Source organism: Phyllobates terribilis, unplaced genomic scaffold (assembly GCF_046119375.1).
Source record: "Phyllobates terribilis strain yellow unplaced genomic scaffold, ASM4611937v1 Scaffold_12__6_contigs__length_324123572, whole genome shotgun sequence".
Taxonomy (NCBI): Eukaryota; Metazoa; Chordata; class Amphibia; order Anura; family Dendrobatidae; genus Phyllobates; species Phyllobates terribilis.
The window spans coordinates 165,883,980-165,905,623 of NW_027362772.1; the positions used below are offsets into that span (position 1 = coordinate 165,883,980).

General features: G+C 47.9%; 1 protein-coding gene across 2 annotated transcripts in view; it reads left to right on the plus strand.

Annotated features, from left to right (window-relative positions):
• Positions 1 to 17,082: 17,082 nt before the first annotated feature.
• The window catches only part of LOC141173173 (uncharacterized), a 213,610-nt gene continuing 209,048 nt past the window's right edge, over positions 17,083 to 21,644 (plus strand). The window contains exon 1 of one of the 2 annotated variants that reach the window (XM_073657806.1): positions 17,083 to 17,543. In XM_073657806.1, the coding sequence (XP_073513907.1) occupies positions 17,510 to 17,543 (34 nt within the window). In that variant the 5' untranslated portion in view covers positions 17,083 to 17,509. The remainder of the gene's footprint in view (positions 17,544 to 21,644) is intronic. The other variant, XM_073657805.1, reaches the window with a different exon arrangement.

The window sequence follows — 21,644 nt, forward strand, 5'->3', positions numbered from 1 at the left end:
AGAGAAAAAGAAAAAACCACAATCTTGATGACCAGTCTGAGAGGGAACCCTACACTGTGTTCAATTCAAGATTTGATAACAGGAAGACCTGTTTAATTACCAAGGACGGAGGAAGAACGACTGCAACAGTATCTAGAGACCATCTGAAGTTGTGTCCAGGTCTGCTAAAGCCCCAGGAAGAAGTGCCTCTCATCGTACCAGAGGAGCCTAAAGAAACAGTAATACATACTGAATTAGGAGATTTCCTGGCAGATTGGCCCCAACTATGAGGAGCAGTGATAATACCTGTGATCCACTTTTACCAACAGCCAGAAGACCCTCCACAGCAAGTAGAACCTGTAAGTGCCCCAGAAGAGCCTGCTCAGGAAGAATCCCCAGAAGAAGAATCCCCAGTTGGAGCAGAGCAAGAAGGCCCAGCCAATGGTACACTGGCCAGTCCCGTAGAGAGGTTAAGGCAGTCTTGCAGTCCCTCCACACCTAGAACTGACAGAATGGGAGGTAGTACAAACACCAGTACCACACGCATCCCAGTACTACGTAGGTCAACACATAGCACACAAGGTCAGACCCCTGTCAGATACAGAGAGTACAAAGAAAAACTCTGATAGTATAAATAGTTGCCCCTGGGGTATGTTGTTCTTATGTAATTTTCATGTATTTAATTATTTATGTGTTTTGCTTACAATGGACAATTTAGGTGACATGGACACTTAGCATTGCATTTAGTTACCCGTAATGGTATATATATACAAAAGACTCTGTGGCTGAGGACTGTGAGCAGCCCAAAAACTGTTCATGTACATAATTGCAATCCCTGGAGTGCCTTGTAAGTAACCACTGAACAAAACCCTGTTTGGCGTGGCTGAAGACGTGGTCCATCAACTGGATCACCTATGCCCTGCAGCCACACCCAGGGCCTACATTGAGGGTTTTCGGCGGGTCCCTCATGCTACTCATCCACTTTCGGTGAAAAGGACACCAGGTTACGGGACTTGCTGTAACCATATTGTTATTATTGTGATTGTTATTATTATTGTTAACCTGTTTTTGAAAAAATGCTTCAATCCAGGAGTACTGAGTTTTACTAGGGGGGAATGTGGCGCCCTGCTGCACATTGGTGCCACAGAACCCATAATTGTGCATGGATGGACTTCTCCACAAGAGGCCTTCACTACATTCATACACCTCCACCTTCCACCTCAGACCAGCAGAGGGAGCCCGTTAGGGATATATATAGGGAAGGTGGAGCCAGGCAGCTGAGTTGAGTGGAGTTAGTTGTTAGCTCAGTCAGAAGTGAGTCTGTGAGCAGAGAGCGTGCCGATGCTCAGAGAGCGGTGAAGACGCAGCACGCCAGCTGCCGAGTAGTGAGGGCCCCGAGTGTGGTCGACGGCGAGGAGAAAAAGAGAGTGGAGCTAAGGGGGCAGAGGAGCATAGTAAGCTCACCCCGTTATACAAACCGTACAGCGGGTCCAAGCCTACAGGGACCCTTTACACCCAGTAGGGATAACCGGAATCGCAGGAGGACTACTAGTCCCTGGCAAACCTGAAGCTAGACACCTACAGGACCAGGAACCACGAAGATTCCGACGTCCAGGGAAAGTGGTTACCAACCAGAGGTCCTACTTCAGAGCAACAGGTGAAGTAAAAGCAGGACACATAATCTAGGCTCAGTTGCAGGCTGGCCAGGAACATACACAGAGACAGACATGGATCAGGAGGCTCTATACCCGCTCACTGGGGTGAAGTCCAAAAGTGCGCCCTTCACCTGGAGTACCCTGGACCGTACCTAACAACAGCACCAGTAATGGTAATGAAGCAAATCCCCTGTCTCTGTCGGTTACTTCTGCTGCGCCATCGTTCCCCCTGCACCACAACGCCCAGCGCAACCTGCATCGTTTTCACTGCCCTGAGGCCTGCTCCACCTGTGGGGAGCCGTTCCATCTCAAGCTGCCCTAACACCTGCCTCTGAGGACTGTCACAGCGCTGGTGATCCTCACCAGACACCACAGGTGGCGTCACGACAAATCCCCTATAAATATCCCCTTTTTGCACTGACCTCCCTGGGTCACGGACCGGGCCAGCCACCGTGATCTCCCCCAAAAGCAGCCATAAGGCCCGGGTGCCGAGTACCCCACGGCCCTGGGGGCGAGTCACAGGCACGCTACACCTTACTGTATTACAGGCACGCTACACCATACTGTATTACAGGCACGCTACAACAGGCTGTATTATCGGCATGCTACAACAGGCTGTATTACAGGCATGCTACAACAGGCTGTATTACGGGCATGCTACTGTGGCTCCCCGAGGGTTCGGTTGCCACAGGGGTATTGCACCTCAACCAGAGGTGTGATATTCCACTCCCAGGTAAGGATGGAGTGTGGACCAGGGCTCAGTTAGCTGCATACACACACTCACCCCATTTCCGGGGGACAGCTCGACCATGCTCCCATTTATGCAGGCACAATTGACCATGTCCCTGGCTGGAGTGGGGAGGGGGGAGAGAACCCAGTGATGTAGGAGCAGTAGGGGACAGTTTCTGGAGCATAGGAAGGAGCTCATTGGGTGCAGGTCACCTGAGCTCAGCACAGAGAAGCAGATAAAAGGTGGGGGCCATCTTAGGAGGAAGTTCAGTTCAGAAAGGAGAGAGAGCTGACAGGGAGCTGCGGCTCGGCCTGAGCTCAGCTCCACGAGGCAGGCCTAGATAGAAGGCCGGGAAAAGAGAGGAGAAGGGGAGAAGGAGAAGGAAGGAAAGAGGAGAGGCAGAGGAGTAGAAAGGCTCCAGAAACAAGAAGGCAGAAGGACCCTAAGAGAGCAGAACGGACAGCAACCGTTGTAAGCCCACGTTATATCGGGTGAAGGGTCAGGTCGAGGAAGGGTACCGGATTCCCAAGTTGGTGGAGGTAAATCATCCCTCAGCCAAGAACCGGAGGTCGTGATCATTTATTGGTGCGACCCCTTGCTACACCCGCTAGGAAGGCACCATAGGGTCAGGGAAACTGGCATCAAGTTTTACCAGAGAAGGCCCGAGGCAGCCGGACAGAAGCGTGGTCACTGGTGGGGCACGAGAGGCCAGAGAAAGGATAGAAGGGGGTCCTGTGCCACACACCTGAGTTGCCTGGGGGTTGACCGAGCCCCTCACCTGGTGGACGCAGCACGGCTTGGGCAGTCATTGCTGACAGAAGTGACTTGGATATCAACTGTGAGTAAAAGGCCTGAACTGCACCATTGGACTCTGTGTGATTTATGCTGCGCCTGCACCATCACCCCCAGCATCCACCTACATCGCCCTGAGGCTACACTCTTACCGTGGGGAGTTATCCTATCCCTGTGCTGCACACCAACACCAGCCTCAGCGGTCTGCCTTGCAGCAGCGGTCATCCCTGACCGCAATCCACGGGTGGCGTAGTTGCACATTCAAAACACTGATAAATAGACTGCCACAATTTGGTCTGACCACCCTGAGCCACGGGATCGGGTTGCCACTACTACCCCCAGCATCGTACAGAAGCCCGATTCCGGGTACCCCACGGCCCAGGGGGCGAGTCACTACAGCAGGCTGTATTGCCGGCATGCTACAACAGGCTGTATTACGGTCATGCTACAACAGGCTGTATTACAGGCATGCTACAACAGGCTGTATTATAGGCATGCTACAACAGGCTGTATTACAGGCACGCTACAGCAGGCTGTATTACGGGCATGCTATAACAGGTTGTATTAAGGGCACGCTACAACTGGTTGTATTACGGGCATGCTACAACAGGCTGTATTACGGGCATGCTACAACAGGTTGTATTACGGGCACGCTACAACAGGCTGTATTATGGGCATGCAACAACAGGTTGTATTACAGGCACGCTACAACAGGCTGTATTACGGGCATACTACAACAGGCTGTATTACAGGCACTTTACACCAGGCTGTATTACGGACATGCCACACCAGGCTGTATTACACACATGCTACATCGGCCTGTATTATCGTCACGCTACACCAGGCATTATTACGTGCATGATACACCATACTGTATTACAGGCACGCTTCACCATACTGTATTACAGGCACGCTACACCATACTGTATTACAGGCACAGTACAACAGGCTGTATTACGGGCATGCTACAACAGGCTGTATTACGGGCATGCTATTGACGCGCCCCCAGGGCCGTGGGGTACTCGGCAGCCGGGCCTCCGATAGCCGGGGGATATCGCGGTGGCTGGCCCGGTCCGTGGCCCACGGCGGTCACTCAAAAAGGGGGATATTATATATGGGGATTTTTGGTATTTTTCGTGACGCCACCTGTGGATTCTGGTAAGAGGTTACCAGCGCTGCGGCAGTCCACTGAGGCTGATGTTAGGGGCAGCTATGATGGGACGGCTCCCCACAGGTGGAGCAGGCCTCAGGGCAGTGTAGAGGTGTAGAAAGATTGTGGAAGCAGGAGAGAGACGTCAGGTCGGTCCCGGAGGAAGGATGGACACTCACACAGGGGTAAGCTTCAGTACCTTTACTGGTGATGCTGCAGGCACGGTCCTGGGTACTCCAGGTGAAGGGCGCACTTCTTGACTCTCCCAAGTGAGCTCTCACTTGCCTTCTAGCCCGCTCCAGGCTCTCACTGGTCAGACTAGCCCACAGCTTGGGCCTAGCCTGGCCTTCAGCCACACAGACTTCAGCTTGTCTGGGGCTGCAGATGGTGTCACACTGTCTGCTTCCCACTGACTGACTTCCTGAACTCCACCCCCCAGTATTTATATACCTGACAGGGCTCCATCCAGTGGACTTGTGTGGAGGTGTCTGTATGTATTGAGGCCACTGGGGAGAATTCCATCCATGCACCCCTCTGGGATCTGTGGCACCAGTGCGCAGAAGGGCGCCACACTACAACAGGCTGTATTACGGGCATGCTACAACAGGCTGTATTACGAGTATGCTACAACAGGCTGTATTATAGGCATGCTACAACAGGCTGTATTACAGGCATGCTACAACAGGCTGTATTACGGGCACGCTACAACAGGCTGTATTACAGGCATGCTACAACTGGCTGTATTACAGGCACGCTACAACAGGCTGTATTATGGGCATGCTACAACTGGCTGTATTACAGGCATGCTACAACTGGCTGTATCACAGGCACGCTACAACAGGCTGTATTACGGGCATGCTACAACTGGCTGTATTGCAGGCACACTACACAAAGCTGTATTATGGACATGCCACACCAGGCTGTATTAGACACATGCTACATCGGCCTGTATTATCGTCACGCTACACCAGGCATTATTACGTGCACGCTACACCAGCCTGTATTACAGGCACGCTACACCAGGCTGTATTACGTGCACGATACACCATACTGTATTACAGACACGCTACACCAGGTAAGGGCACGCTACACCAGGCTATATTACAGACACGCTACACCAGGCTGTATTAAGGGCACACTATACCAGGCTATATTACAGACACTCTACACCAGGCTATATTACAGGCACACTACATCAGGCTGTATTACGGGCATGCTAAACCAGACTGTATTACAGACACGCTACACCAGGCTGTATTAAGGGCACGCTACACCAGGCTATATTACAGACACGCTACACCAGGCTATATTACAGGCACGCTACACCATACTGTATTACAGGCACACTACACCAGGCTGTATTACGGGCATGCTAAACCAGACTGTATTACAGACACGCTACACCAGGCTGTATTAAGGGCACGCTACACCAGGCTATATTACAGATACGCTACAACAGGCTGTATTATGGGCACGCTACACTATACTGTATTACAGGCACACTACACCAGGCATTATTACGGGCATGCTGCACCAGGCTGTATTACGGGCTGTAGCATCGGCGTCTCTGCCCCGTACTAGGCAGAGACGCCGTCCCTCTCACCTCCCTGCTCCTGGCGCGGCGTCCTCCAGCGCTTCTCTCCCCGCTGCTTCCGGCACGCGCTCCTTCCCCGGCAGTGTGCTTAGGGCGCGCGCGCGTGCGCTCCCCCTCTCTTAAAGGGACCGCGCGCGCCCTCCTAAGGAGTCCCCGGCCAGTTGCCGGGGGACTTCCCATATATAGGGCACCTCCTCCAAAATGGACGTGCCCGAGCAATGTTGTTGCAAAGCCTTCACTCTGCTTCAGCCCTCAGGTCCCGTTACCAGTTACCTGCCAGTCACCTGCCAGATTCCTGCTTGATATCTGCCTGATATCCGCTTACCTGCTTGCAAGCCTGCGGTCCGACGGTCTGCCCTCCGACACCTGTCAGTCTGTCTATGGACCAGCCTGCCCGCTCACCTGGGAGCGCTCACCTGCTACCTGCCTGCTAGCCTACCTGGAGGCTCTGCTGTCACTTGCCGTGACCACCTGCCTATCCAGAGACTCTTGCCCGCTCACCTGGGAGCGCTCACCAGCCACCAGCCTGCTGCCCTTCTACCCAGAGACTGTCCCTGTCACTTGCCGTGACTACCTGCCCTTCTACCCAGAGACTGTCCCTGTCACTTGCCGTGACTACCTGCCCCTCTACCCAGAGACTGTCCCTGTCACTTGCCGTGACTACCTGCCCGTCTTCCCTGGGAGCCACCCGCTTCCTTACAAGGACTGCCCCCTTGTATAGTTGCTCAGAGGTTCCACCTCCCAGACCCGTTACACGGGCACGCTACACATCTTGTATTACGGGCACGCTACACCATCCTGTATTACGGGCACGCTACACCATCCTGTATTACGGGCACGTTGCACCAGGCTGTTATGGCACTCTACACAAGGCTGTGAGGGCACGCTGCTCCAGGCTCTCATGGGACTGTACACCAGGCTGTTAGGGCACCAGGCATCAGAATGGGCTATGCAATGCATGATCCGACCTTTATACAGGCTTTGTCATGTGGTGCGCTGGCCAATCACAGCCATGCCAATATTTGGCATGGCTGTGATTGGGCCGGAAGTGCCCACAGTCTAGTCTTAGAGCTTGTTGATTGGCTGCGCTTCAGCCTTTCAATAAGCTTTATTAGACGTGAAAACCCGAATATTAACATGGACTTCCGTTTAGAAGTCCGTGTTCGGGGGTTCCGAGGCTGTTATGGGAACTAGTGCTCACATGATCGCTGGGTCTCTGCCTAACTCAGAGCTGCTGGGTCCCAGCTCACCCAGATCAGCTCTGGCAGTGACTTATAACCGGATGTTTTTCCTGTAACTAAGGCTCCTAGAGATGCCTCAGTTACAGTGGAAAATATATACAATAAGGAAAAAACTTACGGTATATGTCCCCCAGAGGTCTGTTATGAGCTCTGGGGGGACAAATTATGTAAAAAAAGGAACTATCTATTTCTCTCATATTCCCCCTCTCATATTCATCTATCTATACATAAAAAATGTCAGCACTCCAAATGTGGGATAGTAAAAAAACTGTGTTCTTTAGTCACTCATGTATGTGCATTGTTTCAGCTCTTCAAATTGCAAGCCTTTCTCAAGCCATGAACATTTGCAGTGCACAAACACGGCATATATAGGTTACACTCCATAATCAGTGATTAATCAACATACTGTACATCATGGAAGCATAGTGCATATGTATACAGTGTAATTACATCATTCTCCTCATGTACATATGTGAAGCCCAGCTGTGCTTGGTATCACAGATCCTAGAAGGGTGTATTGAAGGATTCCTCCACAAGAGGCCCCCATAACCATTCACACATCTCCACCTTCCACCTCAGACCACCAGAGGGAGCCCGTTTGGGAGATATAAAAGGGAAGGTGGAGCCAGGCAGCAGTTAGTCTGTTGATGAGTTCCTGCAGAGCGAGACACAGAAACAGGTCAGTCTGCAGTGGAGCTCAGTGACTCAGCAATTCCTCTGAGAGTTCCTGCAGTAGAAGCCTGAGAGAGGTCAGTCTGCAGTGGAGCGTGGTCTTGACTCAGTTGTAGCTCAGAGAGGTAAGCTTTAGGTGTGCCGGCGCCATAAGATCGGTGAAGCGCGGCACGCTGCCGTTAGTGTGAGTAGCCTATTGAGGGTCCGAGTAGGCCGAAGGCAAAAGAGTAGAGAGAGTTAGTTCATAGGGGGGCAGAGGAGCTTAACTAGCTCACCCCCAAGAAGCAGTTACCGGACACCGGGTCCGAAGCTTGCCGGGATCTCCACGACCCAGTAAGATAAACCAGAATCCCTGGAGAACTACAGGTCCCAGGATCGCTAAAGTGCTGATACGTACCAGAGCCAGGAAACACATAGGCCCCGTAGGTCGGGAGCGTGCACTCCAAGAGAAGGCCCTACCACAAGGTCAGCCAGCGCAGGACAGAGACAAAGTTAGGCCTAGCTCCAGGCAGGTCAGAAACTTAATACGCAGAGGCAAGAAACAGGAGGCCCAAAACCCGCTCATTGGGGAGGATCTGGACATACACCCTTCACCCTACAGTGCTCCGGGGAGTGCCTGAATTTCCATCAGTAAAAGGTACTGAAGTGACTATTGTGTCCGTCCCTGTTCTTGCTCTGACCCGGCTGAGTCTCTGCGTCCTGCCTACCCCGTCCGTACCCTGCCCTGAGGCCTAGCTCCACCTGTGGGGAGCCATACCATCTAGCTGCCTTATCACCGGCCTCAGTGGACTGCGCAGCGCTGGTGAATATCATCAGAAACCATAGGTGGCGTCACAAACTTTTATAAACTTGATATCTATCAACGCCTTTTTAAAGAGAGACCCCAGAGTACGGGCCCGGGAGCCGACCACCGCGACCTCCTTAAGGCTAAAGGCCCGGGTAACCGAGTCATCCCCCATCCCCTGGGCAAGTCACATATAGAGGTGAGTCATTTTTATTCTGCGCCAGTTCACATCTATTTTGCATATAATATTAGAAAACCTTAATTGCATGTTCTTAATATTGTGATGACAGGTCGAGTTGCAAAACAAATCTGCATTCTGGAGAATACATATTTTTGTAAAATTTAAGTAGGATTAAATTCCACTCAAATAAATTTGCACAACTATACTGTACTTGTTGCTGTTACAGGCAGATGCAGGTTCAGCTCCTGAGCCCGCTACTAGTGTTGAGCATTCCGATACTGTAATATCGGGTATCGGCCGATATTCGCGGTATCGGAATTCCGATGCTTAATTCCGATACTTTTACAATATCGGATACCGGAATCGGAAGTTCCCATAATGCCTGCGCTCTGCAGTGTCTGTGAAGGATGACAAGTTGGATGGCAGCGCGATCCAGCCTGTCATCAGAATGCCATCCCAGCGTGGGAGAATTCTCCTGATTGTTTAAAAGCCGGCGGGCGGTATAAAGCCGCCGGCTTTTAAACAATCACACAGCCCCATACTGCTTCCCCGCAGCCTCCCACCCCGATCCTCCGCTCCCCTCGCCACCTCCCATCCCGATCGTAAGTTAGGACCGGGCGGGGAGCGCAGCTCCAAGGAGCGGGGAGTGAAGGACCCGGGCGGGGAAGCCGGCAGTGAAAAGACTTCACCGCCGGCTTTCCAGTTCTGTGCTGCGCTTTCCCGCCGGTTATTTCAAATGAACAGCTAAGGTATCAGCTGATGCCGATCAGCTGTTCATTTGAAGTCGCCGCGTTGCCCTCAGAGGGTTCATGTGAGTTCATGCTTGACTGCATGAACTCACATGAACTTTCCCACGGCCGCACAGGTCAGCCTCACCTCCCAGACCATCAGCCCGTCATGATTAGTGTGTGTGCGGGGTGTGTGTGCGATGTTTGTGCGGGTGTGCGCGGTGTCTGTGCGATGTGTGCGGGTGTGTGCGGTGTGTGTGCGTGCAGGCAGACATAGGCCGATGTGACACTACTACTCCCATCGGCCTATGTCTGTCCCCCGTCCACTCCTGCCAGCAGGATCAGCTCGATGGGAGCAGTAGTTCCCATCAGACTGATCCTGCTATTTAAATTGCCCTACTGTGTCCCCAATAAATGTTAAATACATGTCATTGATGGCCAGTGGTTACCTAAAAGAAATTAGTTCATACATTACCTGTCCCCGCCGATCGCCACCTAAAATAAAGTAAAAAATAAAAAACTACACCTATACTCACCAAGACACCTAATTCCCCGAAGCCATCGATCTCCTGTAATAAAATATAAAATAATAAACCACAACCTTATCCTTACCCCTCCGTAGCAGTCCACGAGTGTCCCACGAAGATCTCCAGTTCAGAGCAGCCACATAGAATGTGACCGCTCTGAACCGCTGCCGCCGCTAGAATGACGGGGCCGTAAGGGTTTACCGGAGTTCAGGCAGCGCTGCTCCGGTTAGCTCCTTTACGGCCCTGCTGTATCGTGAGAAATTCCCACGGTACAGCAGTGCCGTAAAGGAGGTCTCCGGAGCTGCGCTGCCTGAATGCACTCCGGTGACCTCAGTCAGTGGCTCCCGCTGCCGGGAGCGGACGTGTTCCCGGCAGCGTGAGCTTACAGCAGCCATGCACAGCTGTCACCATCTCCAGATGTGACAGCTGTGCATGGGAGATCAGCGCAGGAACGTGGACAGGTAACTATTATTTTTAGTAAACTAAGAATTAAATAAAATTGTGTGTTTTATTTCAAATAAATTATTTTTTTCTGAGTGTAGTGTGTTTTTTCTTTTTAACACTTTGTAGGTTAGTAATGGGGGTGTCTTATAGACGCCCATCATTACTAACCTGGGCTTCATGGCAGCTGGCGCTGACATGAACCCCACCACTATTACCCCCTGCCACCGCACCAGGGCAGCGTGGAAGAGCGAGACTAAGTGCCAGAGTTGGCGCATCCTATGGATGCGCCATTTCTGGGGCGGCTGACGACTGGTGTTTCTAGCCTGGGAGGGGGCCAATATTCATGGCACACTTCCTGGGCTATTAATATCAGCCCCCAGCTGTCTGCCTAGCCTTTGCTAGCTATTAAAATAGGGGGGACCCCACGTCATTTTTTTTGGGGGGGTCCCCCATTTTAATAGCTAGTAAAGGCTAGGTATTCAGCTGGGGGCTGATATTAGTAGCCTGGGAAGCTCCGTGGGTTTTACCCCCTTCCCAGGCTTCAAACATCTGCCCCAGCCGTCTGCTTAACCTCCGCTAGAGACTAAAATTATGGGGGATCCCACGCTATTTTTTTTTTAAATAAATCCATTATTTTAACACTAAATGACATTTGAGGAGTTAATAAAGATGTAGTCCCTAAATTATTATTTATTTTTTAATTAATTTTTCCCAAAACTTTTGACGTGGGCTTCGCCATATTTTTGTATGCCAGCCAGGTACAGCATCCAGCTTCTATGAACGCGCCATTTTCCGGGGCGGCTGCGGACTGCAATTTTCAGCGGGGGGCAGAAAGCTTGGGCCTCCCTGCGCTGCAGATTCCATCCCCCAGCTGCCTAGTTGTACCTGGCTGGACACAAAAATAGGGAGAAGCTCCACGTTTTTTTTTTTTTAATTATTTCATGAAATTCATGGAATAATTAAGAAAAAAAGGGCTTCCCTATATTGTTGTGTCCAACCAGGTACAAATAGGCAGCTGGTGGTTGGGGGCAGCCCGTTCCTGCCTGCTGTACCTGGCTGGACCCAAATATAGTGCAAAGCCCCACGTCAATTTTTTTTTAATTATTTCAGGAAATTCATGAAATAATTAAAAAAAAATTATGTGGGGCTTCGCCCTATATTTGTGTCCAGTCAGGTACAGCAGGCAGTAACGGGCTGCCCCCAACCACCAGCTGCCTATTTGTACCTAGCCGGACACAACAATATAGGGAAGCCCTTTTTTTCTTAATTATTCCATGAATTTCATGAAATAATTAAAAAAAAAAATACGTGGGGCTTCGCCCTATTTTTGTGTCCAGCCAGGTACAACAAGGCAGCTGGGGGCTGGAATCCGCAGCGCAGGGAGGCCCAAGCTTTCTGGGCCCCACCCGCTGCAAATTGCAGTCCGCAGCCGCCCCGGAAAATGGCGCGTTCATAGAAGCGCCATCTTCTGGCGCTGTACCCAACTCATCCAGGGCCCTGGTGCGGTGGCTCACTGGGTAATAAAGGGGTTAAGGCCAGCTTGGCATTATCAGCTGGCCCTAAGCCCGAAATTCATGGGGTCACGCCAATATTAGACATGACCACCATGAATTTCTAGTAAAGTATTTAAAAAAACACAAACACCCAGAAAAAAGTCCTTTAATTGAAATAAAGACACAATTCTTTATTGTTCTAAATTAAACCATACTTACAGTCACGCCCATTCCAGCTGAAGCCAACGATCTCCTGCAATAAAAGTAAAATAATAAAGCAACCTCATCCTTACCTTTCCATGGTTCCCAGGACAGCTTCAGCTCTGCTACATCGAGATGACAGGCTGGACCGCAGCAGAACGCTGCCATCCAGCCTGTCATCCCGCAGACACTGAGAAGCGCAGGCATGCTTGCGCTCCTCATTGTCTCGCTGTGACGGCATCCAGATGAGCCGAGGTCATGTCCAATGAACTCAGCTCACCTCATGCACGTCACTGACAGCGTGGGAAAATTCTCCTGCACTCAGCGCTTCAGCGTGAGAATTTTCCCACGCTGTCAGTGACGTGCATGAGGTGCACCGAGTTCATTGGACATGACCTAACCTCATGCACGTCACTGACAGCGTGGGAAAATTCTCACGCTGAAGCGCTGAGTGCAGGAGAATTCTCCCACGCTGTCAGTGACGTACATGAGGTGAGCCGAGTTCATTGTCGGCTCATCTGGATGCCGTCACAGCCAGACACTGAGGAGTGGAAGTATGCCTGCGCTTCTCAGTGTCTGCGGGATGACAGGCTGGATGGCAGCGTTCTGCTGCGGTCCAGCCTGTCATCTCGATGTAGCAGAGCTGGAGCCGTCGTGGGAGCCATGGAAAGGTAAGGATGAGGTTGCTTTATTATTTTTCTTTTATTGCAGGAGATCGTTGGCTTCAGCTGGAATGGGCGTGATGGTAAGTATGGTTTAATTTAGAACAATAAAGAATTGTGTGTTTATTTCAATTAAAGGACTTTTTTCTGGGTGTTTGTGTTTTTTTTAAATACTTTACTAGAAATTCATGGTGGTCATGTCTAATATTGGCGTGACCCCATGAATTTCGGGCTTAGGGCCAGCTGATAATGCCAAGCTGGCCTTAACCCCTTTATTACCCAGTGAGCCACCGCACCAGGGCCCTGGATGAGTTGGGTACAGCGCCAGAAGATGGCGCTTCTATGAACGCGCCATTTTCCGGGGCGGCTGCAGACTGCAATTTGCAGCGGGTGGGGCCCAGAAAGCTTGGGCCTCCCTGCGCTGCAGATTCCAGCCCCCAGCTGCCTAGTTGTACCTGGCTGGACACAAGAATAGGGCGAAGCTCCACGTTTTTTTTTTTTAAATTCATGAAATTCATGGAATACTTAAGAAAAAAAGGGCTTCCCTATAGTGTTGTGTCCGGCTAGGTACAAATAGGCAGCTGGTGGTTGGGGGCAGCCCGTTCCTGCCTGCTGTACCTGACTGGACACAAATATAGGGCGAAGCCCCACATCAATTTTTTTTAATTATTTCATGAATTTCCTGAAATGATTTAAAAAAAATTGACGTGGGGCTTCGCACTATATTTGTGTCCAGCCAGGTACAGCAGGCAGGAACGGGCTGCCCCCAACCACCAGCTGCCTATTTGTACCTGGTTGGACACAACAATATAGGGAAGCCCTTTTTTTCTTAATTATTTCATGAATTTCATGAAATAATTAAAAAAAAAAAATACGTGAAGCTTCTCCCTATTTTTGTGTCCAGCCAGGTACAACTAGGCAGCTGGGGGATGGAATCTGCAGCGCAGGGAGGCCCAAGCTTTCTGCCCCCCCCCCCCCCCCCCCGCTGAAAATTGCAGTCCGCAGCCACCCCGGAAAATGGCGCGTTCATAGAAGCTGGATGCTGTACCTGGCTGGCATACAAAAATATGGCGAAGCCCACGTCAAAAGTTTTGGGAAAAATTAATTAAAAAATAAATAATAATTTAGGGACTGCATCTTTATTAACTCCTCAAATGTCATTTAGTGTTAAAATAAAGGATTTATTTTAAAAAAAATTGACGTGGGGCTTCGCCCTATATTTGTGTCCAGCCAGGTACAGCAGGCAGGAACAGGCTGCCCCCAACCACCAGCTGCCTATTTGTACCTGGCCGGACACAACAATATAGGGAAGCCCTTTTTTAAAAAAATTATTTCATGAAATAATTAAAAAAAAATTGACGTGGGGCTTCGCACTATATTTGTGTCCAGCCAGGTACAGCAGGCAGGAATGGGCTGCCCCCAACCACCAGCTGCCTATTTGTACCTGGTTGGACACAACAATATAGGGAAGCCCTTTTTTTCTTAATTATTCCATGAATTTCATGAAATAATTAAAAAAAAAAATGCGTGGGGCTTCGCCCTATTTTTGTGCCCAGCCAGATACAACTAGGCAACTGGGTGCTGGAATCCGCAGCGCAGGGAGACCCAAGCTTTCTGGGCCACCCCCGCTGCAAATTGCAGTCCGCAGCCGCCCCAGAAAATGGCGCGTTCATAGAAGCGCCATCTTCTGGCGCTGTACCCAACTCATCCAGGGCCCTGGTGCGGTGGCTCACTGGGTAATAAAGGGGTTAAGGCCAGCTTGGCATTATCAGCTGGCCCTAAGCCCGAAATTCATGGGGTCACGCCAATATTAGACATGACCACCATGAATTTCTAGTAAAGTATTTAAAAAAACACAACACCCAGAAAAAAGTCCTTTAATTGAAATAAACACACAATTCTTTATTGTTCTAAATTAAACCATACTTACCATCACGCCCATTCCAGCTGAAGCCAACGATCTCCTGCAATAAAAGTAAAATAATAAAGCAACATCATCCTTACCTTTCCATGGCTCCCACGACAGCTTCAGCTCTGCTACATCGAGATGACAGGCTGGACCGCAGCAGAACGCTGCCATCCATCCTGTCATCCCGCAGACACTGAGAAGCGCAGGCATACTTCCACTCCTCAGTGTCTGGCTGTGACGGCATCCAGATGAGCCGAGGTCATGTCCAATGAACTCAGCTCACCTCATGTACGTCACTGACAGCGTGGGAAAATTCTCCTGCACTCAGCACTTCAGCGTGAGAATTTTCCCACGCTGTCAGTGACGTGCATGAGGTGAGCTGAGTTCATTGGACATGACCTCACCTCATGTATGTCACTGACAGCGTGGGAGAATTCTCACGCTGAAGCTCTGAGTGCAGGAGAATTTTCCCACGCTGTCAGTGACGTGCATGAGGTGAGCTGAGTTCATTGGACATGAACTCGGCTCATCTGGATGACGTCACAGAGAGACACTGAGGAGCGCAAGCATGCCTGCGCTTCTCAGTGTCTGCGGGATGACAGGCTGGATGGCAGCGTTCTGCTGCGGTCCAGCCTGTCATCTCGATGTAGCAGAGCTGAAGCTGTCGTGGGAACCATGGAAAGGTAAGGATGAGGTTGCTTTATTATTTTACTTTTATTGCAGGAGATCGTTGGCTTCAGCTGGAATGGGCGTGATGGTAAGTATGGTTTAATTTAGAACAATAAAGAATTGTGTCTTTATTTCAATTAAAGGACTTTATTCTGGGTGTTTGTGTTTTCTTTTAACTTTGACTATGGGGTTAGTAATGGGGGTGTCTTATAGACGCCTCTCCATTACTAACCTGGGCTTGATGTCAGCTGGCATTATAAGCTGACATCAACCCCAACCCTATTACCCCCTGCCACCGCACCAGGGCAGCGTGGAAGAGCGAGGCTAAGTGCCAGAATTGGCGCATCCTATGGATGCGCCATTTCTGGGGCGGCTGACAGCTGGTGTTTCTAGCCTGGGAGGGGGCCAATATTCATGGCTCCCTTCCTGGGCTATTAATATCAGCCCCCAGCTGTCTGCCTAGCCTTTGCTAGCTATTAAATTAGGGGGGACCCCACGTCATTTTTTTGGTGGGGTTCCCCCATTTTAATAGCTAGTAAAGGCTAGGTGTTCAGCTGGGGGCTGATATTAGTAGCCTGGGAAGCTCCGTGGGTATTACCCCCTTCCCAGGCTTCAAACATTTGCCCCAGCTGTCTGCTTAACCTCCGCTAGAGCCTAAAATTAAGGGGAACCCCACGCCAATTTTTTTTTAAATAAATCCTTTATTTTAACACTAAATGACAAGTACAGTAAGCAACACTGTCACTGTGCTTCATATATATGTGACTGACATGTTTCTATCTATCTAATCTATGTGTGAAGCTCTATTCTGTCTGTTATAAATTGTCGGGTACCGCTGCTGAATTGCCGGCCGGCTTTCTTAAAGAGACGGTGCATGAAAACACTATTATTTTTTTAAATAAATCCTTTACACTAAATGACAAGTACAGTAAGCAACACTGTCACTGTACTTCATATATATGTGACTGACATGTTTCTATCTATCTAATCTATGTGTGAAGCTCTATTCTGTCTGTTATAAATTGTCGGGTACAGATGCTGAATTGCCGGCCGGCTTTTTTAAAGAGACTGTGCACGAAAACACTAATATTTTTTTTTAATAAATCCTTTACACTAAATGACAAGTACAGTAAGCAACACTGTCACTGTACTTCATATATATGTGACTGACATGTTTCTATCTATCTAATCTATGTGTGAAGCTCTATTCTTTCTGTTGTAAATTGTCGGGTACCGGTGTATGCGCTGATGAATTCCCGGCTTTTCATGTCATTCTACATTATTCTTAGTTGTTTTACTTCATGTAGAATTAACCTACAAGGAAAGAAAGGGTTTATTTTCATTCCGATATTTGTGTCCCATTGACTTGCATTGGCTTCCGGTATCGGAATCGGCGATATCCGATACTTTTTGGGTATCGGCCCGATCCAATCCGATACGATATTTCCTGATATCGGAAGGTATCGCTCAACACTACCCGCTACATATACCCACTCCAGACATGCACCTTACATATACAGGAAATGTAGGGAAGGGATTAACAGGATTTTCCTTCATTTGTACAACCACTTAGTGTTGCAGCTGTTGCTTTTTATGTAAAAATGCTGCTATGAGAATCGAAGCAGTTGTACATTAGAAATGACATAAGTTCCTCAAACTGAAGGCACAGCCCATTTTTCATCAATGGCCTCCAGGAGCTGCACCCCTCTCTCTACAATTGCAGGAAGATTAATTTGGTGCAATGATGTAACTTCAAGCTCCTAGTTCCCAAAATCTGCAACTGTGCCCCCAATTATTATTGTACAGGTGTTGTTTTAGGGAGCAAAGGGATCTTTTTTGTTTCATAATGACTCTGGTCATCATCTGTTTTGCACCACAATATTTGTGCACTTGTCTATGTGCAAACTAGAGATTGAGTAAATATTTATAGATATGAAATGTCTTACAAGAGAATTTTAAAAGTGTCACGGTCACGGAATAAGAAGAAACAGGAAGCGTGAGCTCAGAGTCATGAGAAATACACAGATGTATTTAGAAGAACTTCCCTCATTCAACTCCGGCATCTCAAAGGGTCTCTTTGGTTTTCTTCGGCCGATACATGATTTCCTCAAATTTCTTCACAATATGTTTCTGTAAGTAGAAGCTTGTAATATAAATGGCTAGAAGTATAACTATATTCATACACTACATCGAGCATTGTAGAGACTGTACATGTTGTAAGGTTTTATGCTTCCTGGTTTGCACTAAAGTGAGTTTGGGTTGTACAATTTTATCATTCATTACGTAAAGCCTGAAACTTTTTGTACCTTTGTTTTGGGTCAGTCAATATTTTAATAAAAACATATAAATGTATATAAATAGCATGAAATGATAATTGTATGTTTACAAATATACTAATCTACACAAACTCTACCAGCTTTAACCACTGGACTAAGAGTTCCTAATATATATATTGCCTGTAAATTTAGGGACAAATTATACCCTCATCCTCACATTATAAACTGATGTCTAGATTTAAGCCTTTCAGGGATGATGTATTTTTGATTTTTGAACTTTCATTTATACCTCCCCTTTTTTTCCAAGAACTATAACTTATTCTCTTTCTGATGGGACAAATCATGGTTTTTTTTTTATACCATTCAATTTACCATGGATGTATATACAGTGGGTATGGAAAGTATTCAGACCCCTTTAAATTTTTCACTCTTTGCTTCATTGCAGCCATTTGGTAAATTCTAAAAAGTTCATTTTTTTCTCATTAAAGTACACTCTGCACCCCATCTTGACTGGAAAAAAACAGAAATGTAGAATTTTTTTGCAAATTTATTAAAAAAGAAAAACTGAAATATCACATGGTCATAAGTATTCAGACCCTTTGCTCATACACTCAAATTTAAGTCACATGCTGTCCATTTCCTTGTGACCCTCCTTGAGATGGTTCTACTCCTACATTGGAGTCCAGCTGTGTTTAATTAAACTGATAGGACTTGATTTGGAAAGGCACACACCTGTCTATATAAGACCTCACAGCTCACAGAGCATGTCAGACCAAATGAGAATCATGAGCTCAAAGGAACTGCCCAAGGAGCTCAGAGACAGAATTGTGGCAAGGCACAGATTTGGCCAAGGTTACAAAAGAATTTCTGTAGTACTCAAGGTTCCTAAGAGCACAGTGGCCTCCATAATCCTTAAATGGAAGAAGTTTGGGACCACCAGAAGTCTTTCTAGACCAGGCCATCCAGCCAAACTGAGCAATCGTGGGAGAAGAGCCTTGGTGAGAGAGATAAAGAAGAACCCCAAGATCACTGTGGCTGAGCTCCAGAGATGCAGTAGGGAGATGGGAGAAAGTTCCACAAAGTCAACTATCACTGCAGCCTTCCACCAGTCGGGCCTTTATGGTAGAGTGGCCCAACAGAAGCCTCTCCTCAGTACAAGACATATGAAAGCCTGCAAATAGAGTTTGCTCAAAAACACATGAAGGACTCCCAGACTATGAGAAATAAGATTCTCTGGTCTGATGACATGAAGATAGAACTTTTTGGTGATAATTCTAAGCGGTATGTGTGGAGAAAACCAGGCACTGCTCATCACCTGCCCAATACAATCCCAGCAGTGAAACACGGTGGTGGCAGCATCATGCTATGGGGGTGTTTTTCAGCTGCAGGGACAGGACGACTGGTTGTAATTGAAGGAAACATAAATGCGGCCAAGTACAGAGATATCCTGGATAAAAACCTCAGACTTGGCCGAAGGTTCACCTTCAACAAGATAATGACCCTAAGCACACAGCTGAAATAACAAAGGAGTGACTTCAGAACAACTCTGCAACCATTCTTGACTGGCCCAGCCAGAACCCTGACCTAAACCCAATTGAGCATCTCTTGAGAGACCTGAAAATGTCTGTACACCATGTTCACCATCCAACCTTACGGAACTGGAGAGGATCTGCAAGGAAGAATGGCAGAGGATCCTCAAATCCAAGTGTGAAAAACTTGTTGCATCATTTCCAAGAAGACTCATAGCTGTATTAGCTCAAAAGGGGGCTTCTACTCAATACTGAGCAAAGGGTCTGAATACTTATGACCATGTGATATTTCAGTTTTTCTTTTTTAATAAATTTGCAAAAATTTCTACATTTCTGTTTTTTTTCAGTCAAGATGGGGTGCAGAGTGTACTTTAATGAGAAAAAAATGAACTTTTTAGAATTTACCAAATGGCTGCAATGAAACAAAGAGTGAAACATTTAAAGGGGTCTGAATACTTTCCGTACCCACTGTACGTATAATATATAAATAAGTCTATGTATATATGTCAAAATACCCACCAAAAGGTCTTTTAAAACCTAATTTGGGCACAGTGTGTGAAATAAATGAAAAAAATAAATAGAAAAAATGAAAATAAAAGAATAAAACAAAACTAAAAAGAGACACTACAAGTCTACAAGCCCGAATTGTTTCTAACCCCACCCCTATTTAAAAAAATACATCCAATATCTAAAAATAATTTTTATGGAAATAGTAAAACAATTTTTAATGTTCTTTAATGGTTCCTTGTGGTCTTAAAAAAAAATAAAAAGCATGGATCCCATTTTTCTTGACATTTTCCCCCGATAGCAAAAAAAATAAATAGAAAAAAAAATATATATATATATATATATATATATATATATATATACAGTACAGACCAAAAGTTTGGACACACCTTCTCATTTAAAGATTTTTCTGTATTTTCTTGACTATGAAAAATGTACATGTAGTGCAGCTCATCCAGGTGGGGACATCAATGCAAGCTGTGGCAAGAAGGTTTGCTGTGTCTGTCAGCGTAGTGTCCAGAGGCTGGAGGCGCTACCAGGAGACAGGCCAGTACACCAGGAGACGTGGAGGGGGCCGTAGGAGGGCAACAACCCAGCAGCAGGACCGCTACGTCCACCTTTGTACAAGGAGGAACAGGAGCAGCACTGCCAGAGCCCTGCAAAATGACCTCCAGCAGGCCACAAATGTGCATGTGTCTGCACAAACGGTTAGAAACCGACTCCATGAGGGTGGTATGAGGGCCCGACGCCCACAGATGGGGGTTGTGCTCACAGCCCAACACCGTGCAGGATGCTTGGCATTTGCCACAGAACACCAGGATTGGCAAAGTCGCCACTGGCGCCCTGTGCTCTTCACAGATGAAAGCAGGTTCACACTGAGCACATGTGACAGACATGACAGAGTCTGGAGATGCCATGGAGAGCGATCTGCTGCCTGCAACATCCTTCAGCATGACCGGTTTGGCAATGGGTCAGTAATGGTGTGGGTGGCATTTCTTTGGAGGGCTGCACAGCCCTCCATGTGCTCGCCAGAGGTAGCCTGACTGCCATTAGGTACCGAGATGAGATCCTTAGAACCCTTCTGAGACCATATGATGGTGCAGTTGGCCCTGGGTTCCTCCTAATGCAGGACAAGGCCAGACCTCATGTGGCTGGAGTGTGCCAGACCTGAATCCGATTGAGCACATCTGGGACATCATGTCTCGCTCCATCCACCAGCTGACAGACTGTCCAGTAGTTGGCGGATGCTTTAGTCCAGGTCTGGGAGGAGATCCCACAGGAGACCATCCGCAACCTCATCAGGAGCATGCCCAGGCATTGTAGGGAGGTCATGCAGGCACGTGGAGGCCACACACAGTACTGAGTCTCATTTTTACTTGTTTTAAGGACATTGCATCAAAGCTGGATCAGCCTGTAGTGTGTTTTTCCACTTTAATTTTGGGGGTGACTCAAAATCCAGGCCTCCATTGGTTAATAAATTTGATTTCCATTGATGATTTTTGTGTGATTTTGTTGTCAGCACATTCAATTTTGTACAGAACAAAGTACTCAATGAGAATATTTCATTCATTCAGATTTAGGATGTGTTATTTGAGCGTTCCCTTTATTTTTTTGAGCAGTGTATATACTGTATATATATATAAAATTAGGCACCATGTATGGGGAAAAAAGTTGAAAACATTATTTAAAGCACCACTCCAGTGGGATTTTTTTTTCAGCTCTGGAGTGGTGCTTTAAATGTAAGGTCTCTGCTGCTACTAATATACTTACCCTCCAGTGTCTTTACTCTTTTTGATGCTTCTACGTTCCTGTGGCGCCATCTTGTGAGCGCAGCTTTTGACTGGTCAGAAGTCAGAAGCAATGTCACAACTTCTCAATGCAAGCCTATGAGAGCCAGAACGAGGCTGTCATGGACTTATGT